We start from the raw sequence: 15940 nt of genomic DNA on the forward strand, positions 1-15940 counted from the left end.
AGAGAAACCAGGAGATGAATTGAAGTAATCTATTTCCAGAACTTGATCATGCTGCTTAACCACTTCATGATACCACTTCTCAAACTCAAATTTAGTTTAAGCTTACTTGCATGCTTCCTTTCATATTTTGATCACTTAACCCTAACTAAAAAATTCTTCAATTTTGGGTGTGAAATATACCAATATTTATAAAGCAAATATATTTCACAGGGCCTCCAAAGCCCTGCAATTTTAGGTTTAGCCTAACTTCTTAAAATTACATATAGAAATGTTAGCCTTGCAAAAGACAGGAAACTTTCCTCAGGATAAAGTCTTTGTAACACAGCAAGGTTGCTGGCTCAAGGACAGATAAATTACTTGATTGATATGTAAAAATGCTGGGGAAGCTGGTGTAGGGTAAGAGAATGTTTGCTAAAATCAGGCTTTTGTTGTTGGATTGACTTAACCTTTTGCAAATTGCATTATGGAATGTCACCTTGCTTGTCTCACTGAATGTTACCAGCCTCTGTTGTTAAACTTGTTAAACTATACTTAGCTAAAAACCCACCTATGTTCTTTTCCTGTAACTCCCTGGTCTGGAGAATAAATGTGGGGCAAGAACCCCAGTTCATGGTTAATTTCCAAAGGAAGGAATGCCCCTCCCTTGAGGGTTCTGGGAAATTAACCTCTTTGGGGTCTCTCACTGCTTGGAAGTGATGGGCTTTGAGTAATCAGTAATCCTTTTTATGGCTCCATCACCCAGGGGAAGAGAGATGACAAATCCATATGAGACAAAGCAACATTGGTTGAGTAGATGCTTTTCATTTCTGCTAGGGTTTTTTTGTTGTTGTTGTTATTTTGTTTTTTTGTTTTTTGTTTCTTGTTTTTTGTCAACTAGACCTCACTGGTATTCTGCTTTAAGGAGAGTAAGTGTCCAATCCACAACACAGATAGTCTTTCTCAGTTCTATAGTTTGCCACAACTCCCATTCATTTTACTAGTTGAATACCTTCTAGTATGCTCTTAACAATACCTCTTCATTAATGTTTTCTCTGTGCCTGTTTACTTCAATCTTCTCCAACATGCTAGACTTCCATGTAGATTGGCACCTATCTGACAAATGGTCTCCTCTAGTTAGGTCAATTTTTTTTAAAAAGACCTATTTCAACCATAAATCCTAGTCCAACACATTTTATAATTTACCTAAGACTTTGTATCGTTCTGCCCTACCTGTGCATGAGAATATTGAACATCCCAGGCTATAGGTTTTACTTATGATTTTCTTTCAAACTATTTCCTTAAGAGAGGTTTTGGTAAACTCTACATTATTTCTGTTTATTTCAGTTGCTAACTTATCAACTTGGTAAGGATAACACCTTTTTTAAAATGAAAAAAAAAACAATAAAAGGAAAGGAATTCCCATTTTACCAAGTCACTTGGATCTTAATACATCAGTATATGATTTCTTCATTTACACATTAATGAGAAATAGAGTAGAGTACAAGTAAGCAGACTGTGTGAGATCTTAGATCCAGTTCTGTCACCAACTTTCTGCTTGACTTTTCAGTTATTTTGAATGTCTCCTTCCTAATTCACAATGTATTCATAATATTGCTTACTGTATATAAAAGTACTTTTAAAAGGTATTATTACACTATATTTAATCAGCTCTTTATTCATCACTTAATACAGTTTGCTGCACATAGTTGTGAATGGATATCACAAAACTGCCAGATGCATAAAGAACCTAATAATAATAATAGCTGATTACCTATACTCAATATTAGATTCCTGGTAGAAGTTATAACTGTTATAGGAATTATTGTAATAGGTTATTATTTGAAAAGTTAGTAGAAACATACCCATAAACATATTATTGACTTTCAAGTCAAAAAATAAAAGATCATAATAGGAATGTAGCTCAGCAAAAGAAATAGTATTACTATCTCAAACAATAGATGGTTACGATAAAGGGTATAAATTTTATTTCCTTTTGAAGAAACAGAAAAGACTTTGAAGACATCTAATGACAATGGTGAATGGCCTCAATGGCAGAAATAGCCTGAAGGAGAAAAGACAATCTGCCTTGACTGTTTTAGCTATTTGGCTTATATCCTATTCTATCTTTCTTTTTATTCTTCTGTACAGCGTTTATCCTTTTTTTTGTTTCTTTCAAATTTTGTGGCTAATTTATTCCTGTAGAGCATTAAACCACCATGAAAATTAGTCTATTCACACAATGAATCAAGATAGAAATTAAATGATAAATACATCAAAAAACTGTAGAACATGATGTTCTCATAATATTCATATATAAACTGTACCTAGATTTATCATTTATAAGGTTTCCATGTTTCCATGTTTCACTGTATAAAAATCTGGATATATTTGAATTTCCTTTTCATATTTTTCAGAAGAGCTACTTTTTAAAAAGTTCTGACCTCCTGATAGAAAAACAAAAAGCTAAAGAGAAATAATAACACCGATGAATGGAATGGAAAGTTGCCCTCAGGAGAATGACTTCCATAAATGTTATAGGATAACACGTCTATCATGTGCCTAATGCTCACTGATGATAGACATATATCAAACTCCTTTTTTTCTTTTACCTTATAAACTAGTTGAGAGCAGAATTACAAGAGTGCTAGACAGAATAGTGTAATCATCCTTAAATAGTTAATACTTTACTTCTAGTTTGGAAACAGTGAAAAGACAGTAATGTGTACCATTTGAAATGATATTTTTCCCTATCATATTATAATTTAACTAACAGTCCTTTTTAAAAAAGTGAATAAATAGCTATCAATAGGAAAAACACAACAACAATTAAAAAAACACTCTATAAAATCGCCTTATGGAAAAATATATAGTTTCTGCAAAATTGAGATGGTAAAATTGAATTATGTTCTCATTTTAACATAATTGAAATTAATTTGGAAGCCTTTACCTAAGTTGCAGGAATTAGGATCTTAAATTATCCCATTGATAGCAAAGGCGATCAGTACATATGATATACATCAATTACCTTGGTGGACATTAGAAGTAGAAATTATAATTGATATTTATTCTATTTTTCAAAAATATTTAGAGAAAATTTTGATTGACTTTATGATATGCCCAAGAAAATACCCAATGCTATTGGAATACTGAGTATATTTGTGATTTATTGTTATATAGTTTTTATGAATTACAAAGATATGGTGAATTCCCAACTTCTCCTATGTAGTTGTCATAAGTGCCAAGCTGGAACTGAGAATAAATGGTTATAGTCCACAGATGGGTGTGCTCATTTCTCTATGCATGGAATATGGGATAGTAATTTAGAGAAAAATGCCAATTAACTCTTGCTTGGTTGGAGCCGTCTTTCAGAGGCAGTTGGCTGGTAAATTACAGAAGAATATGTAAATGTCGATCATACTGGACTCACCTTTGCATTTTCAAAGCATAAAGAAGACTGGCGAATGATTCCATTATACATTCTTAAGATCTTATTTGATAAATAGCCTATGGTTATTGATATATTTTAAGAATATATGTGCAATAACTCAAATTAACTAAAGTTTTATACGCCAGATTCATTTTGTCATAAATATTACTCATTTTCAGAATATATTTCATCTCTAGAAACAACAAATACTTCTCAAAAAAGACAGAGTATGTAATGAGATTACAAAAACCTTCATGTTAAGATTCACAAAATGTCCTTGCTGTTCTTTCTTACATTCTTCACTTATCACATGGCCTTCTTCATGTCATTTGTGATTCTGCCATATATTTCTAGAGTAGCAAGTGTAGGTCAGCGATAGTGGCAGGAAGGAAAAAAAGATGAGATGGAATGAGTAGAAAAAGAGAAAACTCTGGAGAGCACTCCATTGTGGGAAGTAACTGTCATGAGAATAGGTAATTTAACCTACATAATTTAAGTTTGTATAAATCTCTCTCTCTTTTTCTTAAAAAACAGTCATAGCCCTGGACTTTTTAAACAGATAAGAATTTCATATGAATTGCCTGACATCCTTATATCTATAAATGGGGTAATACAGTAGAAACCATTAATCTGCTATCCTGTTGATTCCCAGACTGAAACTAATGATACAATTTTATTCCAACCTACACCAATTCTAAACAATATTTTTCAAGTGAAACCTTAGTACATGAGCAATTCAGAATAAGTGAGAAGTTACAATTGTTTTTCTTTATCAGATTCTTTTGGATTTATAGCAGTAGTAAAAGGAGAAACTTTAAAAACCAACACACAAATACAAAAAACAATGGCTTTTGTACATATATTTCATACATATTCTGAGTTCTTCCAGTGGTGCAGTCAATTCATAGTAGTTTTTTATAAAGATAAATTGGCAATGGCTTATGGTGGATGAAGTTCTGTGCGGCCCATGAAGTAGAATGGTATGGTGAGTTCAGCACTAACCCGAGGGGAGACATGAATTTTAACATCAGCCCCCATGCTGTCTGCCTCTGGCTTTATGCAAATGGAGCAACAATGCTCTGTGTCAGGCTCTTCATCTCTAAAATGGGAATGAACTTATTTTTACTTATTTGACTCAGAATAAATGAGATGATGTGTTACACATACCTTTACACTACATTTGTGAAAGTCTCAACAACATTCATCAAGACTATATAAATATATATGGTGAACTAAGGCTAGAAAATTTGACTTTTTGGAGGAAATATTGGACTACAAAAAATTTTTTCCCTTCCCCAATTTTAGCAGGTACCACTTGTTAGATGAGGTAATTTCATGAATGGCACTTCTTTCAGCCATTTGTTGCTTAAACTTTAAGAGCTAGTCTACATAAGAAACAACAACAACAACCATGTTTGGAACTTGTGGCATGGTCTTATATTGCTAAAGCAACTAAATGTAGTCATAGCCAACATACAATTAAGCAACATCCTTTATCCCTCTCTATCAGAGAATGGTAATTCAAGTTAACGTTTTTCTGAAATGCACATTTTATTTGAAAACAAAATACCAGATTAGAGTTTATTTTCATATGTTTGTTCCCATAAAAGAATCCACATCTGAGAAGGAAGAACACAGCTTGAAAATTGTTTTCCTTTTGGGATGGGTGACGTTTCTATCCAATAGAGAGAGTTGCCAGGCAGGCTTTCCTAATGTGCAAAAACAGGAAAGCAAAAGAGAATCACAACACTCAGCAGGCTGCTGACCTACTTTATTATTATAACTCACAGGAGGTATGAATGCAGTTGTTTTTTTTTTTTTTTCCAGTAAAGCTACAATGACTTGTCAGCAAATTAGTTACTTTTTGTTATGACTTTTTAAAAAAATTCTGTTATGCCAGTACATCCTATTTAGGAAATATCAATACCATTATAATAATATAATTTTGAATTTATAGAAATTCAAATTTAAAATAGATTACTAGACCTCCAGAGATGACAGGTATGTTTTTAATTAAGAGGTTTTTTGTTTCATTTCTTAGTTATATTACCTTAGTTACAGCATTTCAATCAATCATTATCTAAGTAGTTAAATGGACTTTGTAAAACAAAAAGTGAACCTGTTTTAATTTTGCCTTTATACATTTTCTGGTATATCAACAGATAATATAATCATCCTAGGTTTCCACTTGTATTTGTACATGTGAACTTACATACATGCGAATAAAATTTATTACTTTTTCCCCCAAATCATTTACTTCTATTCTGCCCACCCCCCAAGCCCAGCACACATTTGTTGTGGAAATTAGTCTTTGAGCTAGAAATGACTGAAATATCTTGATCCCCACTTTGTTGAAGGTTCCAGATCCAAAACCAATAGACACTAGTTAAAATTAAATGTCTCCCTATTTTGTGTCTCCCCAGCCTTTAGTTTATACTCCTCATAGACTTTAATCTCAATCCACTGTCACTAGCATACTGTTGGGTGAATTAGAAAAAATTGTAATTAGGAAAAAAAAAAAAAAGTAGTGAGAATTGCTTCATTTTCAAGGGCACACAGCTTGACAAGCAAAAAGAGGGAAGTATTTCACCAGCACTTGTCCCACGTGCAAGAGTCTTTGGGCAGAGTATACATTTCAGAGGCCTCGGTTCAAATTCATATTAATGGCTATTACACATAATTTTCTGTTTCACTGGATTATAAATACCTCCGTAGTAGAGTTTACATTTTGTTAAGGTCTGCATAGTTTTTAGCACCTAGAATGAAGTAGTATGAATGAAAGCTTGTTAGAACGTAAGCCTAATGACGGAAAGAACTTTGTCTCATTCTCTACTGAATGTTCAGTGCCTAAGATAACGTCTGGCATGAAGAGATACCCAAAAGATTATGTAAATGAAAGAATAAATAACATACACTAAATTTAGAGTTAAAAACCCTAAGTAGAGGAAAATTTAATGACTCGTCTAAAATCACAAAGGTTTTAGTGGTAGAGGCAACCCTGAAATGTGTGTCTCTAAATTCAATTCTGAAGATTTTCCCCTCTATGTTTCTATCTAGATGAGTCAGGACAGGTTGTGTTATGTTGTGGGTTACATATTAAGACATACCACTGGAGAGGGAAAAAAAGAGCCAGAGGGTGGTACACCAGTTTTTCAATGTTCCGACCTATAAGTGAAATATGATACTGCCGTTCATAATCTATTCACCATAAATGCCACAGGGCCCCATTTGGTTATTAGTAAGAGTCCCTGCCACATTGGTCCAAATAAAAATAAAATTGGGCAGTAACCTTGATTTTCTAATTGAACCAATTAATCTCTTCACATAGATTTTATTAATTAGACCCTTACAGACTTAGATAGATAGATAGATAGATACATACATACATACATACATATATGTATTTTTTTAATCTGGTATTCTTAGTTAGTTTGGATCATACATCTTAATTTTTTCTAGAAATTATTGTTATCTTACTTCTATAGAAACAAAAATCATTAGAAGTTCATTAATTTGGACTTCACTAATTCGTAGTATGCTATGTTTATAGTATATGAGTTGGTCAAGTGATTACCTACCTTTAAAAAATGATTTGATGTAGAAATTTAAAGCAAAAACTATCCAAGGAAGAAAATGCATAGCAGAATAACTTCTTTACACATTTTTTCAAATACTGTTGATAATTACCCTTTCAGTTATAAACAATCAATATTTATTTAATTAGCAATGTATGCAAGGTTGGTATAGGATCCGTGGGGTATGCAGAAACATATAAGACCTTCCCTCTAGAATAGCATTTATCACGATTAAATAATGTAGATTCCCTCAAATCACAACAAAATAAAACATTATAATAAAATACCCTTGAGTTGGCTTACAGTATTTTGATTATAATATTATGATAAATACAAGTATAAAACTAGATAAATGTTCCTTATCCTTATAGTTCTTATAAATCTATAACAAAAATAATCCTACAAATCAAATATTAACAAAATAAAAAATTAACAAACATGACTTACTGTAAATTTATTTTGATGGATAATGTTTGCTGAAACTAAGTAGTTGCGTACAATGTTCATCTAATGCTAACTGTCATACCACTAGCTTTTGTAGACTGTGTGGTTTTTACACATTATTCTTACAACTGAGTGCTATGAATGAAAGACTCAGTCTTCAAACCTTTTCTCCCTTTTGACTATGGTGAAAATTTTATTCAGCATTTAATGTTATATCAGTTAGCCTTCATTTGGTATAAATGCATCACTTACTAATTATGCCCATAAATCAAAATTATTCAGTGTAACAATTCATGACACAACGCACTCCAACTACAAAAGCATATCCAAACTCTATATGTAGGCTATTCATATAATCTTAGATTCATAAAATGCTTACTTTGAAACCTTTAAAACTATCACCAGCATGTAAACATACATTTATAAGATTGCTAGTAGAAAACATGAACTCCATGAGAGTAACCTGCACACTTCAATAAAAGATTGCTCTAGGAACCTACTGTTTAGCTGTAAATCCTTCTTTATTTACTCTGTAAAATAATTCCCTAAGTTATACCAGGTATTTTAGATTCAGTTCAAAATTAATATGCACGTTAATATACATTATGGTTTTTATTTTCTTATATTCTTAAATGAATATTTCATGTTTCTAAATTTAAACCAAAAACCATTACCCTAATCCCTTTTATAATGAATTAATACAATTTTAAAATTTTACGCCTAAAATATTTAGATATTCTTTTAACTAACCACGGTGGGCTACTTAAGACTAGAAAAGAGACACTGACTTGCAAAGTGCAACATGATCAGGAATGAATCTTGCTCTGCTTTTGTTATATTTGTTTTTTTTTTTTTTTCATTCAAGAAGTAAGTCTGAATTATAGAATTCTATCTAAATGAAAATTTCATATTAGGCAATAATGTCTAATAAAGTTAATTTTATTCCCATGAAATTTTGTGCCCAAAGACTCTTGCACGTGGGACAAGTGCTGGTGAAATACTTCCCTCTTTTTGCTTGTCAAGCTGTGTGCCCTTGAAAATGAAGCAATTCTCACTACTTTTTTTTTTTTCCTAATTACAATTTTTTCTAATTCACCCAACAGTATGCTAGTGACAGTGGATTGAGATTAAGGTCTATGAGGAGTACAAACTAAAGGCTGGGGAGACACAAAATAGGGAGACATTTAATTTTAACTAGTGTCTATTGGTTTTGGATCTGGAACCTTCAACAAAGTGGGGATCAAGATATTTCAGTCATTTCTAAGTCAAAGACTAATTTCCACAACATAAGAAATGTGTTAAACACACTCATCTTTACCATAAATAATTTAGCATCAAAGCCAAATATCATACAATAATTGTCAAGGACATACCCAAGAATGACTTATATGTACTGCATACGTCTTGGTCTGGCTTCTCAATTTTTGCTTTTCAAATTAGATTTTTTTTTCTCTATCTAGAAAAACTTTAGTCTTGTCACTTTTTAGTGTCAGAGTTCAAATGCTGATTTTTAAGTGACTTTCTACTGCAACTGGAGTGCTGTGACTATAGGTTTCCCTTTGTATCATTGCTTTTATTAACTGTTTTTTAAAAATATATAATCTATGCAACATAAGACATTATAATGTGGTTTGGAGCAGAAATTATAGAGTCAGATATATATTCATTCTATTCTTGGTTCTATAATCTACCTGTGTGACATCAGACCACTCATTTAACTGCTAAAAACTCAGTTCTCAGTTTTCTGAACCATAAAATGAGACGTAATAGTGCTTACCTCACTCTGTTGCTCAGAGGATCAAATAAAATAGCATATTTCAGAGTACAGGGTTTTTAAAATAGTAACTGTATTAAATTAATGCAGATTGATTTTTTTTCTTATATTAGATTTTCATTTCTCCATTATTACTCTCTTAGTGAATAAATATACTTTATTTTGTTGTTGTCCTTGTAATGGAAGTTTTTCTAGAATTCTACAGCTTTAGGATGGAAAATAATATCTTCAAGATCAAATGACACAATCAAGGTTGTTTATTCATACAAAAATCATCCTTTTTATGGTTATTTCTTCCATATTACTAATACCCACAATATAAAAGAATTTCTGGTTCTTACATTTGAACATGGACACGTGGAAATAATGTTAAATAAATGTGAAAGAAAATAAAAGCCAACTTCATAAGTAAAAAAAAAAAAAAAGCCACGAAGCAAATTGCAAATTCAGGAAAGATATTTTGTATAACATCAAGATACAATGAAGGTTGAAGGTTTGGCTATGTTAGATTAAACATATATCACAAACACAACCATACACACACGAGCACATGTAGACATATTTAAAGAAAAATGAAGAAGATATTAAAATTTCTTTTCAATAACTGTGCTTACAACTAGATATATTAAGTAGTATACTGCCCTAAATTATAATTACATAATCATTTTCACTTTATAGTAACCCAAAAATAGTTCTTTTACTCTTTTAATAATGACAATTACTATTTTTCTGAAGGATACCTAGGAAAATTTAACATAGCAATTATTTTCCAAGTTACATATTGGTTGGTGCCAATGATGAGTCACTTTTTGGCAGTAGTGCTAGTGTTTTTATACTATTCACTTAGTAGCAAGATTATAGCTTTTCCTCTCCCCCCAAAATCTTTATTACTGTCTTTACTACATATTTTGCTCCTTCAAAGATAAGTAAAGCTAAAGATCTATAATCAAGGAAACATCACAAATTTGAAAAGTAAGCTGATCAAACTCTTGCTTTATTCTTTAGTTATGGAAGCTCCCATATAAAACATTTCTCAATCCTTTGATGATGAGTAACTAGGTTACAACAAATTAATGTCAGGTACTTTTCTAGGTACTTTCTATAGTCTGAATGAATCCCCCAAAGTTCATGTGTTGAAAACTTAATCCCCAATGCAACAGTGTTGGGAAGTGGGGCCTGATGGGAGATGTTTAGGGTGGAGCTGTCATGAACGGATTAATACAACTAGAAACAGGGCTTGCAGGAGTAGGTTCCTACCCTCCACCTTTTGCCATGTGAGAAACAGCATTCCTCATCTCCCAAAGATGCAGCAACAAAGTGCCATCTTGGAATCAGAGACCAAACCTGCTGATGCTTTGATCTTGGACTTCCCAGCCTCCAGAACTGTGAGAAATAAATTTCTTGTCTTTATAAATTACCTAGTCTAAGATAGCCCTGGAGATAAAAGACAGGAGAAAACAAACTTTTTGAACTTACATTCTTGTGTGGGAGACACAGAAAAATATAAATAATAAATGAGAGTATATGTGTTTGTGCGTGCATGTGTGTGTGTGTGTGTGTGTGTGTGTGTGTGTGTGTGTGTTGTTGTTGTTAAATGCTATTATAATTAAAATAGAAACCATTTTAGTGATATATTAGGTAGAGTGGTCATGGAAGGTCTCTGTGAAGTAGTGATATTTAAGGAGATATGAATGAAATGAAGGGGAGATCCAGGTGGATATTTCAATAAAAGTAAACAGTACGAAAAGGAGGAGGGAAGAGCGAGGGAGGGAGGGAGGAAGGAAAGAAAATAACCAAGAAAGAAGAAAAGAGAACGATACTCCTCAACATGTAATGTAAACCTATTTTTACTTCAAATACAAAGTCTGAACTGAAGTTATTAGGAGAAAGAAAAATCTATAATCTTAAAATGTCCATATAATTTCTACAATAATAAACCAAGAAATTAATAGTAGAGCCGTTTGGGAAAAGCAGATAACATTTTATTTATGCCAAAGGTAAAAATTTTGTGAAAATCTCATAAAATTTATCTCCCATAAAATTTCACATATAAGGGAAGCAAATTAATAGTTAACTTAAACAATGTTTTATTAAATGCAAGGTAATTAAAATTGTAATGCGGGAAAAAAATGTGAGGACTTACATAAAGTGAAAACAAATATTGGTGAATACATCATATGTGAATATATATGTATATATACTAAAATTATTCACTGTTATTTCAATTCTTTTGTGTGTTGAATGTTGCACTATGTAGATCAAAACATATGCTCCTAAAATTAAATGTGAATAAAAATATACTTACCTGCATAAAACAAATTTATATTTTACAGGTTTTTAAATATTTACATATCCTTCAGAATTAAGTTTAAAGGCTACCTATTCCATGAAGTTTTCCTTGTTTTCCCTAGCAAAACGTACAATCAATAATCTCATTTCACTTTATACATATCTCATTTGATCTATACTGATATTTACGTCTTTGTCTAACAACCCCTACAATTGTACGTCTCAAACATTCTAAAAAAAGAAAAGGGCGAAAGAAGGAATTATTCTAAGCTGTAGGCATTTTTGGAAGAATGTTGTACTGTAATTATATGTATGTGTTTGTACCTTTGAAATAAAATTTGTCTTAGTATACAGAGTAAAATATACAAAAATAGATCTCCAGGAACATTTTATGTAAACAAAATTTGGTTGTAGGAAAAAAAGAGAAAACATCTGTTTTTATATCCATGGAAACAAAATCAAGTTGTCTCCGATCATTCTAACCTAAATACTTGAAAGTTTTTGGCAAATGTTGAAAAGGCGGAGTGTAAAAGAATAAGAACTACTTACAACCATTTCATTCAGAGACACCCAGCAGTCTGGTGGGAAGTCCTGCAGCAGTGGCACTAAAAACTGAAGACAGCCATCCCAGTGGCAGAGGAGCAGCATCATGCCGATGAGATTAAAAATTCTCACCACCGCACTGGCGAGATCATACGTCATGTGGAATATCTGTTGACCAAAATATAAAATCAATTCTTATGATCAATTAAAAAAAATCATATTACCAATGTCAGTAGGCATTTATGTTGTGTAGTGTAACTAACTTAATGAAAATATGAGAACTTTCAGAAATAGAAACAGAGATTAAATTTCTCTACTATGAGGTTGGCACTTTGCTTTATGAATATTATAACCAACTGTAAGTTTTTCACACAGAAGAGAAATAGCATAAATACATAAATATATGTTTGTTTGTTTGTTTGTTTTCTTTTTTTCGTAAATATATGTTTTAAAGAACATTGGTTTTGCCAGTGGTTTTACTTACTGTCCTTCTGGACATTTTAGTAAAGCTGCTTTAAAACAAGGTAGCAAAATTGACAAATAATGAGTAGCCTCTTCTCTGATTCTCATCCCTCCTTAAGTTAGTAGATTTGTGGGAGGTCAAAAAACAAAAACAAAAACAAAACAAAACAAAACAAAAAAAATCCTAGGACTCCAAACCATAAGCAAAAGGAGTGTGATTGCAAATTTTTAAAATAATTATTTCCATCAATTTTTTTTTCTTTGTATTTTTATGGTACAGGCTTCCCTTTCCTATGATCCTTTCTTATTTGTATTTTTGTGAAATCCAATATGGATTGTTATGACAAATCAATATACTTGATCAAAATTTTAGAAGTGGAAACATCCAGCTTTACTACTGTAGTCACTCATTTTTCTAGTTATTACAAGAAATAGAATCAGAACCTGATTCCTTCCTTTACCAGTTTATTGCACTCTCCAACTGCTATTATGGTTTTTGCTTATATTTCACCTTGTCTAGAATAACAAAACCCACTTGCGAGCAAACCTACATTCTAGAATGAAGTTTTCTTTTATTTGTTAAGGAATTACTAAGTTAATAAATACAAGTAACAAATATCCATATATACACATAAACACAATACCTTGAGGTATTTAGAATCATCTCTTGTATAATTCACTGAAAGTACTTTTGAAGTAATAAGGTCAACATGTATTAAGAAACTGGCTGAGAAAAAAAAAACTCACACACTTTATATTTTGATTTGAAAAATGGTATCTTTGTAACAAAACTTCTGTAATTCTTAAGATATGCATACTGAAGTTTGTCGAACTAAAATGACAGGGCATCTGTGATTTTGTTTTTATAAAATCACCAAATGTGTCTTTAATTAAATGTTTTTCACTTTGATACATTTCTATGAGTGTTAATTCTTTCTTTAAAAAATCATTCTTTTTGACATAATAATTATAGTGAGCAATAAAACTCTTTTTTGTAGCAATGTACATGGTGCTCTGAATTCCTTTTAAAAGTAAGATAGGGAGATCTTAAATTTTAAAGGCAATGGATCATAAATTTTGTTATTCTGACAACTATGCACACAATTTATTTTACAGCATTGAGAATTTTATTTTCCTCTAATCTATTTTTAATTCAGTTTTGTATTTTGCAAACCCATAGAAATATCCTTTTGGTATTATTTGATATTTATTGGTCACTGAATTTGTAAATAGAAATTGTACCAATGTTTTCACCAATAATTTCTCAGTAAAATAATGTAGTAAAACATAATTTAAAAACTTTCTACTGATAAATTAGGTAAAGAGAATAAAACGAGTTTAGATTTTTTTGTTTGTTTTGTAATAGAATTCTTTATTTATATCTAAGCATTTCCAAAGAAAATGGTTCAAGATGCCCTGTGGGTAAATGCTGCCTTGTTGGAACATAGGGTAAATTTGCAGAATACAAACTTCTGGATCAAGTAGGAAACTTATCACCTTTCAGCCCAATTATTTGAAGTAAACAGTAACTACCTGAAACTCTGCCAAAATCCACAAATTATAAGTATACAGGTAACAACCATCATTCAATTATCATGCTTTAGAGTGGAGTCTGGGATGTTCTAGGAAACTAGTGCCCATTCTTAGTAGAGCTGACTTCTTTGCACTTTCTATTTGTTGAGGAATTAATTTTTTTGTGTGGAATTTTACGGGATTTTTTTACTGAATTAAGATAAGATAGGCTAACTGTTATCCACCAATTCCTTTTTTTAAAAAACCCTATTATCTCTGAATGTTCTCCAGAGAAACATAACCACTATTTTTATTGAAGTTATGGGGGACATAAGGCCTTCCACAATACTGGAGTGCTTCTGTTTCCATGTAATTCCATAAACTATTGTAACACAATAATCCCTAGATTTAAGACTATCTTTTATCTCATTTCCATTCCCAACCCCATAATGTTAGTATACAGGACTAGTGTTAGATTTATACACTAACTCTACTATAGAATAATCAGTAATAGATGACATAATTAATTTTATAAAAAATCTCCTTTAAGATCTTTAGTATATGTGTCAAAAGTAATCTCACTTTTTGGAGCTATCTTAAACTCTAACTTTGGAGGAGGTACAAGCAAATTGGCTATGTTGGCACTGGTTGATATCAGAGACTAATTTCAAATAGTCAAAATCATATAACTCTATCTTGACTTATCTAACTGATAAAGGAACATCATAATGTATATAGTGTTACTTTTGATGCATGTATGATGCAATCTCATTGTCTCTTAAACTCTTATAATTAACATACTATGGCAGGCATGATCATTACAAGTGACTTGAATGTTGCTACTAATGGCCTTGTTAAAAACTTACTCATGGAAGATTTGGAGTGAAAAGTCTATTTCCTTGGGAGCACACACATCAACAGATAGTCATGTTAACCAAAGAAGGAAACATCTGATCTAATTTATGCATAGCCACGTCTCATTGTTTAACAGACACCTATAGGATAAATCCAAGTATGGCTTTACTCACATTACTATGTGACCAATACCATTGATTAATTAATATTTTCAGTTTTCTTCATTTATGAGGTGAACATCAAAATGTGGTAAATTCCTATCTTAATAATTATCTTAATACTCCTGCATGAAATCTAGACTTCACACAAAAATGGCACCATAGGTGACAGTCAGTAAATTGTTGCCAAATGAATGAATGAGAAAGTTGAAAGGGTTTAATGATGACAGCATAAACAAACTTTTATGGTCTTAAAAGTGTGCAGATTTTGCTTCTGAATTTTAAACCAGAGAATTAAAAAAGTACAAACAAACAAACTAAAATCTTCAATACTCTCCACACTCCAAGTAATCTAACTTGAAACCAGACTTCAGTGTTCAAGATGTGGGTAACAGAAAGACAGGTTGTTCTGACCCACTAGCAATACACTTACAAGTGGTACTTAAAGTAGTCAATGGAAAAAAAAAAAGAATAAAAATAAGTTCCTAAAGTAGCACTTTAATTTAATTTCACCAAAAACTAGACTGTAAAAGATATAAGTGGAAGGCACTGTGCTTTACATTTGTCCATCTCAGGACATTGTGTTGTTCATATGACTTCAGTAACTGGAAAGATCTGCTCAAAATTCTCATTGAATTTCTTTTATAATCTTATGATTGCAGAATTCTGCCCAATTGGAGTCCATTGACTCCAGATAGGAAAACTAATTAACTTTCTAAAACTGAAGAATGCTCTGAGTATGATATTTTGGTGTAAGAATTCCTAATCCTGCCCTAGTATTTGCAGAATTGTTCTCTAAGTATAATTTTGGTAATATTTTTCCTGCATGCAATGTATATTCCATACATTCTGTTTTTAAAAGGCCAAATCCTGAACCATGCTGTACAACAGATATCCAAAACTAGCTGAATTCTTTCAAAAT

At 31.6% G+C, this 15940-nt stretch overlaps 1 protein-coding gene across 1 annotated transcript in view; it reads right to left on the minus strand.

Annotated features, from left to right (window-relative positions):
- HCN1 (hyperpolarization activated cyclic nucleotide gated potassium channel 1) overlaps positions 1–15940 on the minus strand; it is a 389568-nt gene that overhangs the window by 158099 nt on the left and 215529 nt on the right. Inside the window, exon 3 of the mRNA XM_063087497.1 lies at positions 12038–12199. Coding sequence (XP_062943567.1) covers positions 12038–12199 — 162 coding nt within the window. The remainder of the gene's footprint in view (positions 1–12037; positions 12200–15940) is intronic.

This window comes from Cynocephalus volans, chromosome 2 (assembly GCF_027409185.1).
Source record: "Cynocephalus volans isolate mCynVol1 chromosome 2, mCynVol1.pri, whole genome shotgun sequence".
NCBI lineage: Eukaryota > Metazoa > Chordata > Mammalia > Dermoptera > Cynocephalidae > Cynocephalus > Cynocephalus volans.